The sequence below is a fragment of the Corapipo altera genome, unplaced genomic scaffold, assembly GCF_003945725.1.
Source record: "Corapipo altera isolate COAL_440 unplaced genomic scaffold, ASM394572v1 54, whole genome shotgun sequence".
NCBI classification, from domain to species: Eukaryota; Metazoa; Chordata; class Aves; order Passeriformes; family Pipridae; genus Corapipo; species Corapipo altera.
Genome location: NW_020884902.1, coordinates 6,991,252 through 7,010,635, shown reverse-complemented (window position 1 = coordinate 7,010,635; position 19,384 = coordinate 6,991,252). Strand labels below are relative to the sequence as shown.

Sequence of the window (19,384 nt, the reverse complement as noted above, 5' to 3'; positions counted from 1 at the left end):
AACTCAGCCCTTCCACAGAAGTCACAGAACAGCAATAATACAGGTTTACACCAGGTGAGTGGCAAGCCCCTTTTGGAATGCTGGGCAAGGATATTTCTGAACTGAACAAATTGCTTACCTTTCCAATGTTTTTTTTTAAGCTTTTCCAAGGTACTCTGCTGTCACCATTCCCAGGCCACTTTTAAAACTATAAAAGGCCTGCAAATCACACTGTTTCTTGGTAGTAATACTACATCTACACATTAAGGTTCCATTTCTGCCAGTTTTATAAATCCTTGGGAGTTGTATATTGTGATCTATATAAACAGCAGTGCCACAGACAGTACAAGAAGATGTTAGACAGTTTCACCTCATAAGTAACTTCACTGACTTACTGGAATTTACCAAGTTTATCAAAAATTCTCCTTAATATCAATCTGTATACAAAATATCAACAATGAAACTTCACTAAGTGTGTGACAAACAAATTGCAAATTCTTCTCTTCTGCACTTGTATCAACGTTCTTACTGGAGACTTTCTCTTTCAACTCATATAGCCACTTCCAAATATTTATCAGTCATGTAGAAAAAAAAAAGGCACTAACATGTTTATACACTGATATATTCAAGCTCTATCTAAGCTATTGAAGACCCGGATCTTGGTTTTGTTGCTTTTTGTTAGAATTCCCAGCTTGAATCCTGCTTGTATATTGACTAGTTATATTAAACAATTTCATCTTTTTCTAGTGTCTTATGCCATTATCTCTGGAGGGCAGGGACACATCAGACAGACAGCTCTGCACACTGATTCAGTAGGAAGTACAGTAGATAGTTTGATTTGTTAATTCTAAAACTTCCTGTAAAGTGCCAAATACTTCTTAAGTAGTGCGGGTCAAGATTTTCTGATTATGTCAATCTAATTAGTAATCAGAAACTACAAACACAGAATGAACTCTCAATCATAAGAAGCTCAAATAACTGTTACAATACAACCCTAAGAACTTCAACTTAGTACATCTCTTTACACTTAGTCACCCTAAGCAAGAAATAAATCTCATATTTCATGTACTGAGGGAAAAATACGACAAAGCTCAAATATACTTCTTTTCCTGTCCTATGGAACTGAAGATGTTATTTATGATTGTGAATTTATATGGTACTTCTATTCTGTAAGTGTTCTGACACATTCCAGGTTTACTGTTGGTGACTCTACCTTGCTGCATATAATTTTGACTGTAAGATATTACCATTGTCTTCAACCTTCAAAGTGCTTTCTTAGGCAGTATTTGGCTTTTCATCATGTTACAGACCTTCTGTTCACATGATGAGATATTTGATTGCCTGTAAACAAGGAAATAATCAGCATAAATTAATCTTTTAGGCATTCATGTAATTTTACCTTCATTAATTCCGTGTGACTTCCCACTAACCTGGAAAGGTTTAAGCGGGGGTCCACAGAGGGGTGGAAATGCTGCTTAGAGAACAATGACTAGAATTACTTTAGCTGGTATGCAATTCCCATAACACCACACCCCTGATCCTGCACTGGAATTCTTATGACTAGAAAAACAGTGGGGAAACCACGTTACCGTATAAAAAAGTTGCTTTTGATAGAAGCGGGTAAAGTTTCATCATGAAAAGACATATTTGCACCTGGACAAATTCACCATTTTGCCCAGAGGGAGTAGTACAGTCATTTACACCCTGAGGAGGAGTGTTGGCTGGTAGAAAGAGCAAGCTGTACACTGGATCAAGTTTTCACATAGTTGCAAAACTATCAGTTTTCATATTAAGTGAAAATTAGTAGTTTTCTACAGCTCTGTTTTCAATATTCTCGATCGCCATCAGTCCAGGTCAAGAATGAGCCCCCAGTTTCAGAGTCAAAAGTTCAGAATGACCTTTCACAAAAATAGGCACCTTTTCACTGGTCCCTCTAGGTCTCCTGGAGTTACACTGCTTTTTCACCAGGAGCCACTTGGTAACACTTCAAATTAACAGGTTAAATTACAGCTCTGTTAAATAAAATCAGATATTACAGGGGAAATGCTTTTCTTCTCACTAGCACTCCTAAATCTTCAAAAACTAAACCAAGAGGAAGCTAAATCAGGAATTAGTTTGACCACACCACTTTCCTGACTTAGTTTACAGAAAATTAATTTGCATCTATTAGTAGTAACCTAACATAGTCTGCATTAACTGGGGCCTGCTTAGAAGGCAACTGACATTCCAAAGGTGCACATCTGTGGCCTACACAAAAAGATCCTGGGCACAGAACACACAGAATTATTTGGGTTGGAAGAGACCTTAAAGATCATCCAGTTCCCACCTCCTTGCCATGGACAGGGACACCTCCCACTAGACCAGATTGTTCATGATTAACACTCTCCAGTGTTAGGATAATATTCATCGTAATCCAAATTCCCTCAACGCAACTCCATAAGAGACTACAGCTGACACAGTGAGGTTTTAAATCACTGCATATTGTGGTCATCTCATCAGTCCTTTCTGTAGAAACACAGCATCTCCAAACCTACTTAGGCATAATAAGCCATTTTGAGAACACTACTGCAAGATTATTCCCTACTGTGGGGTGAGAATTCATTTTGCCTTATGCAAAGCTCTGTTGACTAATACCTCGATTTTTTTTCCTTTGTCTTTGCCTTATTTTCAGTTAAGAGAATGAATTAGCTGGGTTAAGTATGAAAATCACTCATTTTAGTGGAAGGTGCCCCTGCCCATGGCAGGGGGGTTAGAACTAGATGAATTTAAGGTCCCTTCCAACCTAAACAATTCTCTCATTTTCTTCTATATAGCTCATCTATTATTTTTCTGGGTGATTCTGCTGACATTCTGCTCTTACCCTGCCTTTAGCAGAGACTACCAGGCTTCTTGTTCAGTCCCAAGAATGCTGTTTAGTCTGTCAGTTCAGGATGTTTGTAGATGTTACTGTTAGACTTTTTTTTTTTCAATGTTGACTTCAGTTTTCTTGCAGAAAACAGATGTACCTAGTGAGCTAATCCTGCTTTCTCCATCCATTACCACTTTTAACATCAGAAATCTACAACTCAAAAGAAAAACTGTATAAACACTCATAAGGAAATAAACATCTCATAAAGAGATGCAAAGTCAAATCAGGAGGAGACCTAAGCAGTTTTTGTTCCTTGTTAACAGTTTAAACTCATCCCTTCTCCATCTTACTTTCATGACTGGCTTGAGCAAGGAGGGGTGACACTGAGTGCATGAAGAGGCCTAGGAATTGCTGCAGCTTTACCCCATATCTCCCTTCGAAGTTGCATTTGGACACGAGGTTGAGGAGAAACCAGGTATAGGAAAATTCCTTTACTTATTTTCCAGAACATGCAAACTAGACAGACTGGATAGAATCGACTAAGGTGTGTGCAGTATGGAACTCTGAATACAGAATCAGTTCAGAGCCTTATTCAGCCCAGGGAGTCAAAGAAGCAGCTCAAAACCATACCATCTGGAAGAAACAGGGACTCACTGTCTCTTTGCCCCAATCCTTCTTTGGGAAGGGATTTACAGTGCAGAATTCCAATGTTATTTCCTGTTCAGGAACAGGAAGCTTAACAGATACTGCCACTACATGTTGTCAACTCTCCATTTGAATAATGAGAGGTCTTTCCACAGTTAGGGAAGAATAAAGCTCAAAGTTTCATGAAGATTTATGTTTCTCGAGCTATTTAGAAAGGAGGGGGTGATAATGCCTTTTGTCTTTTCCAGTAAGCCAGAACTTTTACTTATCTGTCAGCATCTTTCCACATCTGCCATCTCTAAAACTCCCATCCCTCCCAAATTAATTCTGAACACCTTTTTGTGGAGGGGGAGCAGGGTGAGATAAGTGACAGCCCAAGCAAAAAGCTCAGATCCCAAGCACTACCAGAATGCTGTCCCACAGAAATATCCCATTGTATCTGAGGACCACACGAGTGTCGCTGCACTGCCATAAGGAAACAATTTTTTACCCTGGGAAAGAAGGTGATGGGAACAAAGTATAGTTGTGGCTGACCTGAGCTCTGGGGAAATGTTAGCTCAAACTGGTTCACCCCTGTGTGGTCAAGGCATTTCAGTGTGTGTGGTTTTAACAGCTCTGAGCTGCTGTTGCTTGAGAGGCAATATTCCATTTACATCCAAGCTATAAAGTTTTGGCAAGAGTCCCCTAAGTTTATAACAGTTAAGGACTAAGGCAGATATTCTTCTCTCTAATGGGGAAAGGTCAATATTCTTTATATCGGTGGGTTTGGGTTTTTTTTTTAGTATTACAAAGAAAGCACTTTAAATCTTTGTCTGTTGCCTGAATGAATTAGGGAATAATATCAGACCACCCCACAAGCATAGTTGAATGGTTGTAATTTTTCAGTATTTTCCCCTCAGCTAGTCTCTTAGGAAAATGTGTAAATGATAATAGATCATTCTTGTTTCAAGTAATTGAAAGCATATTCTCAAGCCTTTAAACATATCCAGCATGAATCCAGCTGGAGTTCCCCAAATCAACTTGCAAGTCCTTCAGTCACTGTGAAGGCCAGAAACATTTACAGTGGCAACACAAGATAATGTAACTCCCTCCACTCCAGGGAAGTGTTTCTACTGGACATTCTTCTGGACATGTTGAAGAGCTATAGACAGCACAAAGTCTGATGTGGCCCTGGAAAGTACTCATACTATCACCTTCTCAATGAAAGAATCTAGCACAGCTAAATTTGGATAAAAGTTTTGCAAAGCTGTACTCTGAGAGCTTTATTCCCTTAGGTGAGAATTACAGAGAAAGGGGCCACTTTCTCCATTTAAAAATATTGTTATACATCTAACTTGCTGCTATGAAAACAATACTAAACAAAACCAATCACATTACCTTCTCACCCCTTCTAATGACTTTAAATCTACAAAATCCTTTCCCTGGTAGAGAACAACTGTATGCAACAGGAATGCAGTAGGCTGAACCAGCCCAGAAGGATATATCCTTAAAAAACCATATATTGTTTCCTAACACCTTTGCATACAACAGTGTCATTCCTCAGACAAGGACAAAAATAAAATGCTTGCAGAACAGCAGTGTGTGGCATAAGACCAGGAAAAATTCAGATCAGCAACATAATAAATTATGTTGTTCAGTTAAAGTGACAAACTGATTAAAGATACATATATATGGAGATGTCAGAAAGAAAAGTTCTTTGAGTGGTTGGTTCTGAGGGTGAAAGGCAGGGGGAAGTAGGTAGGACAAGTCTTAATTCATCTTTTCCATGAATTCTCCTGGAACAAGCCCCACACAGCCCCCAAACACAGTGTGATTAATTCCCCCATAAACAGAGAGCCTAATCCCTACGAAACACACAGAAGAGACCATTTAGGTCTGAGCTATCACAGGTCACCAGATCATGGCATCCCTTTCATGTGCTGCTCAGGCACTCTGAAGTGCCTTCTTCCTTCCTGCTCTCACTATTATATAAGACTGTTTTGCACTGATCATTAAAAGCTTTCTTATATCCAAGCAAACAGCCAGCAAATAGTTCATTTTGTAGCAGCAGGTCCTGCAGCTTAATGCTTTCACCCATAGTACTTACCCTTCTAAGTTTTTTCTTCTGTAAAACACCATGCTCTGGCAGGATACATACACTTCTTTCTATGATCACTTTTTATAACCTTCTCTCTTTTATAGGTGTGATAAAGCAGAGCTGTGAATGTACCCCAAGTTAAGTCAGTCTGAGATTTACAGATACAAAAGAAAATGCTGTTTTATGCTTCCATTTAGTATGCTGGAATTGTATTTTTTTTTAAATAGGCAACAGTGATCATTGTTGAAAACTATATATGGAGTCTTCTGACCAACTGAAAAAGCGACACCCCTGGCCTAGAGCAAAAATCCTCATTAGTATTTTGTAACTGACTGAATACACATTTTGCACTGTTATTTAATCTTACTTTGCTGGTCCTTAAGATATTTGCTGCCACACTTGCACATTGTATACCTGTTTTCAAAAGTCTGAATGGATGACCAAGTCTCAGAACAGAGTGCTTTGCATTTTGGTTACATTCCAGAGAATTTCCACATGTATATCCTCAGTCCATCCCAAGTGTCTGCTGCAGAAGCAGGATTAGGAGAAGCTACCAGCTTCCAAACAGCCACAGATAAAGGAAGAAACATTCCCTTTGTAGAGGTCTACCCAGAATTAGCAGTAATTTTCACCGTGTGGAGTTTGTCTTTGAATGCTTCTAGTTCTCTTCACACAATTCCATCAGTGACAACTATCTCTGCATTAGTGAGCCCAGTCTTAAGAACATCCCTTGAAACATTCCATCTACAAAAACAGAAGCTCCTCTGCTCCAATATCCAATACATCTCCCACAGTTCAAGGCACCATTTTGTTTGCATCAATTTGCTCATGAGAACTAGATTCCTGTCCTGGCATTTCCTGCCTTTCACAGAAGCTGTGCAGGAAGATTAGGATGTTCTGAGTCAGCACAAAGCACAGTGGCTGGCAACAGCACATACAAGATGAGAGGAGGGTTTGTCTTTGGAAGTACATTTTATTTTAGTGTAAGTGCATTATCAAATTCAAGGGTTTTCTTTTGTGAAAGAGGTCATTGTTAAGCCTTACGTGCTTTTAGGTTGCATCTATGTCAGACTATACTGCTGCATTAACGCCAAGCCACAATCAATTAGCACTTTAAATACACCTTCATTTTATACACATGCTTGTTGACCACGGCAAGCCTAACAGGACCCTTCCAGCAGAAGGTGTAGTAAAGCAGATGGACAAAATACATCCTCAAAGGCTTCACCTGAGCTCAGCCCTGCCAATGTGGGTAGAAGTGAAAGATCAATAACAGACAATTCCAGTTATGCCAGTCAGAGGCATAATTTCAGATGCACCAGGGATACACATATTGGTTGCCTGTACTGGTTCCAGAGGACTGATCACCCCTAAGCCTGGCTGACCTGGAAGCTACAGAGAGCAAGGTAGGTCAATTGACATTAACACTGAAAAAAAAATTTATCACAGATGCGCTGATTTAATGCAAGTTTTGAAGTAGTTCTGAATAGCTAAAAGAATCAAATCAGACATCAAGCCAGGTCCCATATTAAAGGCTGCAAAGGTTTAGTTCCAGAACACACACTGAGGGGGAAGAAAAGAGTACACAATCACCAAACAAAACCCTACATCTGCAGAACAATTTGTGAGGAAGTTCTGTGGACAGACTTCAGATCAAACACAACATACTGTAAGAAAATTAGTATCTAACAATGATTCAAGAACTTGGTTATAACTGCACTTGCAGTTAACTCTGAAGATTTTAAGGAATTCAAGCCCTTCCTTTTTATTTTTGGCAGCAGTGGTTTGTACTAGTTATTGAATCTCAGTTGACAGGCAGAACCACTTAGTTCTGCAGAGGTAGCAGTATTCAAATGAACTGCAGACACATTCTACTAGTTTAAGTCATTCATGAATCCCTCCCAGAAGACCATATTATAGGTACAATACAGATACACTCTTTCCAGCTACTATAAAATGGCACAAGATAAAATGACTCACTAGGATCTCCTAATGAATTGCTCATTTTTAATCACAACTCTCCAGGCACTGGTATGTATCAATAATAGAAAAATTCAAAGGTTAAAAACAGTGTACAGTTTAGCACAGAAGGCAACATTTGAAGAGAAGCACATCATTTTAATTTGCTTTGAAGTTTAAAGCAATCCAAACAAAAAAGTTAACTATATAAATACAGAGTAAATGCACATAGTTTACAGCCAACTACATGTATGCAAGAATAATAGCAAACCTCACATGAGCATTGAAGTATTCTCAAACTGTCATCTGTGAGTGTTTAGCTATGACTCTGAGGGTGTAGTTATGTTCACATATGCAGGGCAGGCAGACTCTTAAATAGAAGAACCGAAAAAACATAACTCAGTCTTAACAAACAGAAAGTTGAAAAGAGTACATTTACCTAGGCACACTTCAGCATTCTGCTTGTTTCCAAACTTGAACAGTTTAAACAGGAAGCAACACCTATAAAGGCTCTCCAATGTTTTGTCTCTGGAAGCATCCTTTTACAATGCTACAGTCTGAGGAATGTTACAGAGGCCATACGAAAACCAGAAAAACTGTCATTAACAAACAATCAGATGTCATTAACATCTCAATCAGCAAGGGAATATACGGAGTGCATTATGTAAACAGAACTAGATCGGTTCAGTGTTAATATACAAATGGACAGGTGATGTTTCAGTTACAATCAGAACAACCAAGAACTCCACAGCTCCCTACTGTAAACCTACTTCAAACAACACAGAGGAGCAGACCAGAAATTCGGACAAAAAAAAAAAAATCTGTCCATCAGGTGAAAGGCTGGGCTCAGTCCCTCGCAAGACACCCCAGCTGAGCTGTTTCCACACAGCACTGCAGGAGCCGAACGGACAGGAGGGGCTCAGGAATGTGTCTGCGCTCACGGGAATCAATTTTCCACGGCTTTTCCTCGCCGTGTTCCCAGCGCGGCTCAGCAGAGCGGGAGTGCTCCGCTGCCACCTGCGGGCCGCGCCGGGGAACTGCAGCCTCCCGCACCCAACCAGTTCGGTCTGACCCAGGTGAGGGAAATAGCGGGAAGCCAATTAATTACTGAGTTTCAGACATCCCAGACCTCTGCCTCTAGCACAGACAAGTGTGACACAAATACACGACACTCAAATACAAATCAAGATGGCCAGTTTAAATGCACTCCTTTCAGCTCTGTACTTAAAGATATTATTGAATGTAGCATCTTTTTATTCCCTTTGACTTTTTATAATAAATATGAAGAAAACTATATAAATAATTTACAGATCTTTGGGAAATATTTCAGAGGTAACTTCGTAGGTACCGATAGTCTAAAAAATAGCAAAAAATCCCAAGAAATTTTGGGGTTATGTTTGGTTATGTAAAGCAAATCCAAAAGATCACCCCTGAAACTTAAAACAAAGCTGGAACATCCATTAAAGAAGTGGAATAATAAACTGATTGTCTACTTTAAGCTGCTGCCTCCCGTATTCAGTTGTCCTTGTTAACGTGTCCATATCAACCCAAGGGGCTCTGCTCTCCCCCAGAGAAGGCACACACACACAGTACCCAGGGAATTCATGGGAGACAAACATGGAACCAAGGGACAATGTATCCAAACAGGAGAGTAACTCTCATGAAGCCTCGGCAAATCCAAGTGATTATCACATTCATGAATTCCAAAGCTGAATCTAAGTTTTGGCTGTGACTGAACTATCTGGATAGCCTGGAGAGTGACCCACTTTCCACACAACAAAAGTTACAGTAAGTCACTATTCCTGAACAATGGCATCACAGCAAGGCTTGGGTCAGAGTCATGAATACTCCAGACTTTTCCTGGAGAGACCACTAGAAAAAGCCCACTTTAGAACACATTTAAGCACTCCTTTCACTTCTTTGGGACAATCAAGTCACCATGGTCACATCTCAGACCACGCTATGTCTTTAAAAAGATAACATTTTCCAAGAAGGGAAGTCAATTTTGCATTGCAAGGTCACTGTACACACTATGGATAGCTTTTAGAGGATGAGCAATTAATATAGAAAATAACATTAAATACTCAAGGACTTTGACACTGTGTGGAGAACATGACAAGGGTCAAAATTAAGACAAGAAAATGAGAAAAACCCAGACTGATTGTTCTGCAAGCTTTGAGCTTTTACATAGAGCCTACAGAACCACTGCAGAGATGCCATGGATCTACAGCATGAACTCTTGCACAGCTTACACAGAAATCAAACCACATGCTTTGCTTAAAACCCAACTGCATATTTCAAACACAGTTTGGCTACAGATAAGCAGTAAGAGGAAGAAAATTCATAAGCCCTAAGAAGGCCGCAAAGTGCATAAGAAGTCATTCATAAAATAAAGCCATTGCACACAATGCACAGTTCAAGTGTACTGAAGTACCACACTGGAAGAGTTGATAGCACAGTTCTGTCCATGCCAGTGTAGCAGCATTTATGAGTAGAAAGCTATTGCCCCCAATTTATAATGATCATCTTCCTCCTAAGGATAATGGCTGTAGACTGCAGAATACCTAGAAAGCTGTAAAAGTTCCTGTAACGTTCAACTTTTTAAAACTTCAGTTGTATGATTTTGGAAAACTCCGTAAATCATGACAAAAAACCAGCTAAGCCTCGCTGCTGAATGCAAGTCATTGTTTTGCTATTGGCTTATGGAGTAAAAACAATGTCTGAATATTCAGACAATGTAGAGGACAAGGTTACAACGTCAGCTGCAGTTCAGGACACAGGTTCAAGCTGACAGATGTGATACAGCAATTATCAAGGGGAATGCTTTCAAGAAAATCTCAACTGCAATTTTCTCCATTCTTCTGCACAGAGCCTGTCTGCACTGAAAAGATCTATCACAGCTTCAACTGGTTTCTGCTTTCTGGTCACCTTAGCCACAGTGATATGTGCTCTCTCTCAGTACTTCCATAAAAGTATAGGTAATCCAGACATTTAAGGGTAATACAGTTTGTGCTTAGGCAGCATGAAACTATCTGTCAATCCTGTCTTCACAAACAGGAGGCTGGACTAGTTAAGATTTCTGATCACATTACAAATCCTTAAGAAGGCTATAAAGTAGCATTCACCAACTTCTTCCTTAGCTGTGTGAGTGACCTGAACAGGTTGGCAAGGAAAACTGATGATATAGGACAATGTTTCATAGGTCTCTCTAACTTAACAACAGTTCCAAAAAAGAAAAAAGACAATACAGCAGAACCAGAAATCCACATACATCCAGTATTAACAGACTGATAACCTGAAGAGTTCAGTAATCAGATTCTCTCTTGCTAACCTACAACACTGCTCAAAATGTAAGGGGGGGAAACCCAACCATAAGCAAACTAAAAACTACAAAAAGTATCACCTTTTGTAGTGAAGAAATAACTCTGTTCTGGGTCCCTGCACCATATTTTGTCTTGAGGTAGCAACATGGAAAACTTTACACACTGACTACTACCTCAGTCTCTTTATGAACCTTCAGGTATAGAAATCTACAAAAGTACTGTCTTGTCCATTCTTCCAACAGGTTACTGTGAATTAAAACAGAACAATCACTAAGAAAAGTGAATAAGGCTGCCCAAGAACATATCTTATCTTCCCTCCCTCACCCATCAGGTCTCTGAAGATGACTCCATGGTTTTGTCTAGCTTAAGAGATGAAAAGGAAGTAATAATTTTGAATTAAGAGATGTATGAAGGCATTCCTTAAGCGGCAGTTCCTATTTGTCACACTGCCAAGAGACCACACAATAAGGCAGCAAAATTATTCATAGTTGCCCACAATCAACCTTCTGTTTTGTCTACAGTTGCTTTTTCTTGATATAGCGTTCCTTTTGCCCACCACATTGGCACTGACATTCAGTGGTCCACTCCAGTCTTTCCATCTTCCACCTTCTTCCAGGAAGCCTTGTCACACTGCTATCCATCAAGCAAGTAGACTACAACTTCATAGGTTGACATCATGATAGCTGTGTTTGGGATCTGTCTGATCAGGTGCGTGGTTAAGCCTCGGTACAGGGATCCGTACCCTTCCTCTCGCACGAGCAAAGACAGTGTCTGGAAGAAAGATCTGTATTTTGTTCCCTCTTCTCTTAGTCTTGTTCGTACAACCTCTGTACAAAGAAAACCACATGTGGTTACATTCACCACTTTGCATTATTTTTCCCAGAAACCAATCAGTGATTTGTTACATGAAAATCCCCCTCCTCAAGTTCTCAATCTCAGAACCCCTCTTTAAAAAAAAAAAAAAAAAAGGAGTAGCAAACCAAGTATGTGTAGAGAAGAAAACAAGTTACATTTTCAGCAGCATTAGATACCTGACTGAACAAGGTAAATTGATTTGCTTAGTTACAGTCCAGAAAAGGACTGTTGTTTGGGCTTACATTTTAGCTCAGAAGTTGACACTGGTTTAGTATTCAGTCCATTAACAAACCTCATGGATACACAATTATTTTGCAGGGGAATCAAGTACAACTGAAACACAAACTAGACAGCCTGTTTTTCTAGAAGGGAGACAAGAACTTGCTGGAAAATAATGGAAAATTGCTGAGTAGATAGATTGCAATTGAAAGCGGATCTCCTTAAGTACTTCGGGCCACACCCTGGTAAACCTTTGGCAAAATAAAGATTTCCTAAGAGAAGGCCATGCTAGACACCCACTTTAAAGTACTTCCATTTTTGAATACCACACTCACATTGACCTGCCAAATCTGATGTGAAAAGCTTTAGACAAAGAAATATTTCTTGAGCAAGTGAACCAAAGCTGGCTACAAATATCACTGAAAAGACTCCCTCTGGTGGATCTGACTCAGGTTCTCAACTCTACATGCCCCACTTACCATGGGGATATGCTATTGATGTTGCACAAGTTTTGGAAGTGGCAGCAGCCATCATCATTCCCACAAAGTCCGATGCTTCTTTTGCCGACTCATCCTCACTGTCCATTGGAGAAGCAGTCTTATACTCCAGCAGTTTTTTCTTAATACTCTCATAAATAACAAAATGAATAACAGTCTCAGATATGCCTGCGTAGGATGCTGACATTCCTCTGTAAAAGCCTTTAACGCCATCTGATCGATAAACTTTTCGGACACACTCAAGAGCACTCATTCGCTTTTCTCCACGATTCCTAAAAGGAGAAAACAAGTCATATATCAACTGGTGCAACTTGGGACTGGACAATAGTTAAACAGTTTTTCTTTGAGTGATGAGAAGACTTAGGAAATAACCAACGCTGATGTTGAGGAGCTCCAAGTCAGATACTGTTAAGAACACACAGAACTTGAAAGTCTCAAAGACCTTTGGCACTAAACACAGGTAAAGCACTACATGGAATCCAAGCCAAACTTCATATGCTGACTAAAGAAAAAAGTATCATGTAGACAGGTTCAACAGCGCTAAGCCCCCCCAGCTCTGCAATAAAGGATTAAACTGCTTGAAAACAGACTCCCAAATGGGCTGTCAATGTTAGTGACTCATGAGAAAAATCATCATTTTCTTTTGCATAATGGATTTCCCCTAAGTGTTGCCCGAAATAAAGTGGTCCATAGCATGGTAATTACAGTGGGTAAGAGTTTGAACAGCAGGCCCCACAGCATTACAGCTCTCAGCAAACAACTAGCACATCAACCAATGCAACACTGGTAGCTGTTATTTGACTCAACTAAGCCACTGCTGATGTCAAGGAAAATGCTCATTAGACGTGACTGTATCAAGCAGTATTTGGCAAATAAAATTTTATTCCCATTTTGAGCTTGCTTATTGAATTGAGTTGTGCATATTGAAATACTTAGCATGTGTACTGGGTTTATGTTGCCAGGTTTTGGCAGCAGGGGGGATATAGGGGTTGCTTCTGTGGGAAGCTGCCAGAAGCTTCCCTGATGTCCAGCAGAGCCAAGGCCAGTTGGCTCCAGGATGGACCCATCACTGGCCAAGGCCAGCAAATCAGGAATGACAGTAATGCCTCTGGGACAACACATTCAAGAAGGAAAAAAAGTTATTGTGCAGATGTAATTGTGGCCAGAGAAGAGCAGAGTGATAATATGTGAGAGGAACAACCATCCAGACACCAAGGTCAGTGAAGAAGGATGGGGAGGAGGTGGGAAACCCATGCTGGAGCAGGGTCCTGGTAGGACTTGTGACCCTGTGGAGGACCCACACTGGAGCAGGTTGTGCCTGAAGGACTGCACTCTACAGAAGAGTGCAGATTGCTATAGCAGTTCACGGAGAACTGTTGCCTGTGGGATAGACTCATGTTGGAGAAGTTCCTGGAGGACTGTCTCCTGTGGGAGGGACCGCACACTGGAGCATGGGGAGACTTCTCCCTGAGCAGCAGCAAGAACAATATGTGATGAACTGACCACAACCCCCATTCCCCATCCCCCTGTGCTGCTGAGGGGGAAGACACAGAGCTCAGGAAGGAGGGAGCAGTGGGGTAAAGGTGTTTTTAAGATTTATTTTACTTCTCATGATCCTGCTGCTCTCATTTTGTTCATAATAAATTCAATTAATATCCCCCAAGTCAAGTCTGTTTTGCCTGTGACAGTATTCAGTGAGTGATCTCTCCCAGTCCTTATCTCAACTAATGAGCCTTTGGTTATATTTTCTCCCCCCTGTCCACTTGTGGAGTGACAGAGCAGCTTTGGTGGGTGTCTGACACCCAGCCAGGTTCAACCTGCCACACACATTATACACAGATACACAAAACCATTACAACACTGCACAAGACGTGCTTCCCTACAGCCATGAGTGTAGGCACTCGGAATATATGGATTGTGCCAGTAGGGGTCCGAGTGAGACAGCCACAGAACAAAACAGCAAATAACCCTGTAAGAAGTTATGGTAACTCATGGACACCGTCAGAACAAGACAGACCCTGGCAGCAACTATTATATAAGCAGTAAGAGGCATCACTGGATGGCAGAATTTAGGTCTTGATGGTTTGAACCTGCAATGTTAAATGCAATGAACATTACAAGGTTTAAGAGAAAGACTGAGCACATAGAGCTGCAAGTTGGAGACTGAGTAAGCCGGGCAGAGGACACTGCAGAAAACTGGGAAGGAGCTGGTGAGAAGAGCAGCTGGAGCTGCAGCTTCAGGGACACTCCCAGTCCCCACATGTGCCTGTACACCTGGACTGGTGCACTGACAAACTGCTGCAAGTATTTGCTCTTCTGATGCCCAAGATGCACAACATTGTATTGAAGGTCAAAGCAATGTCACTTTGAGAACAGAACATAAGCCTTCTCCAGTTCTTACTGGGATCATTTTTGAGAACTTCAATAGAAACAAGATCAGGCCAGGATAATCCCACAGACCAAGTGGTTTTATGCCTCTACTAACAACTGAATTAGAAGAGCTGAGAATGCAGTACGTGCTTGACTAGCCCAGGTAACCACAGTATTATACAAAGATCCTTCTTCAGGTCTCAATATGAACAATGTGCTTGATATAATGCAGAGAAATACTGTGCACAAGAAATCCATAATTTCCCTAATTTCTTTAAAGCCCTGTAGTTTAAGAAGTTTAACTGACTATTCAGTAAAAAACAAGCAGAGGTACAAGATGAAATCAGGTTGTACATAGCACCAAAATCTACTTATTTTAATGGGACTGTTAACCTTGTAATTAATTCCAAGTTTTCTGGCCAGTCTACTATAGTGCTTCAAGCATACCTCAGAATGGAGATTAAAATAGTAAATATGAGAGTATAACTTGTAGGTAGATCAGCATCAACTTTCCAAATCTGCAATGTTGACTGTTTAAAAATTAATTCTATTTCGGGATAGAGAACATCCCAACACTTCGGTGTAACTTGATCCCAGCAGTGATATTTCCCATTGTCACCATACCTGGCATCAAGCTGTAATCGTGTCTTTACCAACCAAATGGGATTAGTTGTTGTGATCGCAGTAAAACCTAAAAAATGTCAAAAGAACAAAGTTAGATGTGATAATACCACAAGAACAACAACTGCATTAAAGTTTAAAACACACACACAGTAAGGTATAGTGGATGCAAAAACTCGGACTATACTGACTTTGCACAAGTACCCACTGTAGCCCTTTACTGACATTTTATGAATCCATACAGCCAATAAACACTTAGGTTATTTTTAAATTTTACATTAATATTGAGTATGTTTAAATCTTAGCAAGAAATGCCCCATATATAATAAGCCAAATTAAGTACATTTCCTATCTAATACCAACTCTGTTTTGACACCACGGAACAGCAATGCCAGCTAGACTAATATCACAGCCAATTTGGCAAAAATGTCAATAAGAATGCATTGCAGAGACAGCTATAGCAATTTGAGATGGTAGAAAACATTGTGTCAATTTACTTTGTTACCTGAAATACAATCCGAGTTTGAAAGCATGCAGACTGAATAAATACTACTTTTGGTGCAGTCAAAAGGCATATATTACTGTAAATTAAGAGACCTTCTAATACTGAACTATAAAGAGCAGTTAAATTTGAGTGGTATTTAGTATTCAAAGCAGATATTCTTGGTTGGTCTAGGAATACTTTTACAAGCATAGGAGTGTTTAAATTGTTAAAGTTAACACTATGACTTCTAACTATTCAGACAGCAACTATTTAGGCTTGCATAAGGGCCAAGGGTTAAAGCTTTGATTTTCAGTCCACTAAAGAAAAAGAAAAAGGAAGAAAAAGAGAAACGGAAACAAAATAAAGAAAAAAAAAAGAAGTAAGAATCACTCTTACTTCTGCACAACTGTGGAGAGAGAGAGAGAGCAGAGTGAAAGGTAGCTCTGAAAAAAAGTAAAATAAAACAAACCATCAAGTTGTAATACCACACATGCACCATTAATGAGGTGTCATGTCTGCAGGAGAGAATAGGAAAAGGGAAAAGCTGGAACATGGCCAAGCAAGAGATGATAAATTTAGACACTTGCTTTTTAAGTGACACACATGGCTGGTATATCACTACAGAGACATGCTGCCCTCCTGCAGGGGGATGGGCTGGGGTTGTGGGAAAGCAACAGTTACCTGACTCAGTGCACATCTGGTGCACCATACTTATCCAAGGAACAGGCTATTGATAAGCTTGTTTAGGGAGATCATTAGCAGCTTACAGAAATGTATTTAGCAGAACTGTTTGCATACATGTTACTCCTGGGCAATCACAATCTACTTGACATTGCACATAAAGGTCTGCAATACTCAGAAATGCCAAAGGATCTTAACTGTTCTAAGGTTTGTTCTGTTGCCACCCCCAAATCTTAAATACCCCATCAGGATCTTCAGCTACAGCTCTAAAGACAGCTGTCTAAAGACAGGTTTGGCAGCTAAGATTCAGCTGGTTTTCTACACCAGGAGCACAAAAACACATTGGAGGTTTCTGTTTAATCTTCTGATTAAATATATTTTTAAACTGACTTAAACTTCTAATCAAGTAACTTTCTGTGGTAGATAAGGGTTTGGAATTGTATTTTTTTAAATGCACTACTCTTTTTGTCTATGTCTTGGTACATATATACCCTTCATATGATGGAGTGAAATTTTAAGAAGACAAGTGTTTTATATCTCTACTTTAGGTAGGTAAATAATTATGTAAAAACTCAAAGCACCGAGGAACTACTCTGCCATAACAAGGCACAGGATGTTTTTAGAACACATCACATCTGCAAAATCAGCTCTGTAGCCCAACTAGCCAGAGTCTGTCTGACCAGCCATTCCATGCCATAGAAACTCCACTGATTCCAACATGTTTATTTCTTTACACTATCACTTATAAAGTTTTAATTTTCTTTGACTTCAAATCAGAATCTTTCCATATCTAGAGTGGAGTAAAGGGTACTAGGAACACACAGGACTGCAATAAAGGCTTTGAAATAAGGTGAGGAAAAATTACTAACTTTCCCTATCAACATATTTTCCAGGAAAGACTTCTCTCAGAACCAAAATTAGTTCTTAAGTCTCTCCTAGTTCTTGATTTCAAGTGAAAAAAATAAAATCTTTTGCATTCCTACTCATGTTGCATGCTTTGGAATTTTGTTACTGCTAGACTGTACATTACAGCCTTATCTGCTCAGTCCTTCCTCCTTCCTATTCAGTCCAAGAAAAGGGTCTCTGCAGATCCTAAATCTGGGACAGGAAATGCATAGTGAGATCAGTGGCAGTGTCTGGGTGACAGCAGTGACTGCAGTCACCCACAGTAGCAGCCTGACACTCCTAAGCAGGTTGGGAAGAGTACACTGGAAATTTCCAGTGAAGGGTGGTTGGCACAGGATGCAGCCCCTACTCTGTCCCAAACTGCACTCCCTGGGCATTGTCTAAGTGCAGCACCCCCAACAGCAGGATAAGACACTAAGCAACATGGCAAATTTTTTTCCTCTAGGGCTGTCAAAAGCCTAAATTGACAGTTCAAACCAAAGCTTTCAAAACAAAGGTCCCTCAGTAATTCAGGTTTCAAGATGAAATGACTACAGGTCAATTCTTACAGCTAATGTAGTAAATATAGTCAGTGGAAGAAAAATGAATTAAGAGTTGAGTGATGCTGACACCAAGGAAAACCCTCCAAAACATGAAAAACACCATTCGGGATCTTTGATAACCTTTCATTTTTAAACAAAGTTTCTAGCACAATATTTTTTAAAAAATAAAGGTTGGAGACTTTCAACAGCTACCACGAAGCTCCATCAATTGTTTCCTTTTTCTTTTCAGAAGTCTCAATGAAATTTACAATGCTTTACAATGCTTATCAATGTGTTGTAGCCTCAAGAAAGATTCCAGATTCAATACAAGTATAGATAAATTTGGCAATACTACAGACTCTTGTACTTTACTTCTATGAAATTTTATCCCACTTTGAGACAAAAAATTCTCAATCTACTTTTTCAGCTATTACAGCTACTGACAGGTAAGATCCCAGGTATTCCTATTATGCATCATATTTCCAAGGATAGGGGTTTTGCTTTTTTCTCTATAAGCCAATGTAATTGATAAGACACATGTGAACATGGAATGCTAAATTAAAAATCCAAAGAAGTCAAATGAAAACAAACCAAAAGAGTAACAGAAAGAGACAGAAAGGAGATTATATACACATTAAAAAAGAAAAAGAAAAGAGATCTTTGAAATAATATGACAACACAGAATATCAGCTGCAGCATTTAAAAGGCAGCTCTGGGACACTGAAAAAAACCCCAAAACCAAAATGCCTTGTTTAACCCATTAGGGGCTTACAATCAGCCAGAGCTAAGTACAGTAGCAGCTACCAGTGAAAGGTATTTTTTACCTTTCCCTGATCTGCAGAGGGGGGGAATAAAAAAAAAATAAAATAAAAAAAAAATCACTCTTAACAGAGTTAAGAAAAAAAGTGATGTCTTTGCACAATGCACATCATCTGAGTTCAAGATAATGCAAATGAATTCCCCAGTTTGTTTACTCAATAGATATTACAAACCCACTGTGTGGTTCTTACACTAGAGGCTGCAAGAGACGCTCAGTTCAGTACTCACGAGGTTTTAGTTAGTCCATATTTCTGCAGGAAGTGACCTGCGGGTGGGGAGCATGAGATGACACGATCTCACTCTTTTCACGGGAGAAATGTACAGTAAATGCCTAAAATAGACACAGGCTTTTCTGTATCATAACAACAAGCAGTGACCTCATCAGACACAAGTGTACAAATTGAATCCCATCGGAAGGATTTGTGAATTAGTTATTGTGAGATCTAACTGTTTGCAGGTAAAAGTTTAGGAAAAAAAGAAAGAAAAATAATCAAAACAGGCCACAGATATTAAAGTAGTTGTTTAAAATGCACTGAGTACTGAAATTTCTGCTCATTTGCAGCAGTTCAATTTTACATCT

At 39.7% G+C, this 19,384-nt stretch overlaps 1 protein-coding gene across 1 annotated transcript in view; it reads right to left on the bottom strand.

Moving 5' to 3' along the window:
- Nucleotides 1-7,536: 7,536 nt before the first annotated feature.
- SLC25A36 (solute carrier family 25 member 36) overlaps nt 7,537-19,384 on the bottom strand; it is a 32,457-nt gene continuing 20,609 nt past the window's right edge. Inside the window, exons 5-7 of the mRNA XM_027650757.1 lie at nt 15,397-15,463; nt 12,385-12,674; nt 7,537-11,658 (exon numbers count right to left, since the gene is read on the bottom strand). Coding sequence (XP_027506558.1) covers nt 11,465-11,658; nt 12,385-12,674; nt 15,397-15,463 — 551 coding nt within the window. The 3' untranslated portion in view covers nt 7,537-11,464. The remainder of the gene's footprint in view (nt 11,659-12,384; nt 12,675-15,396; nt 15,464-19,384) is intronic.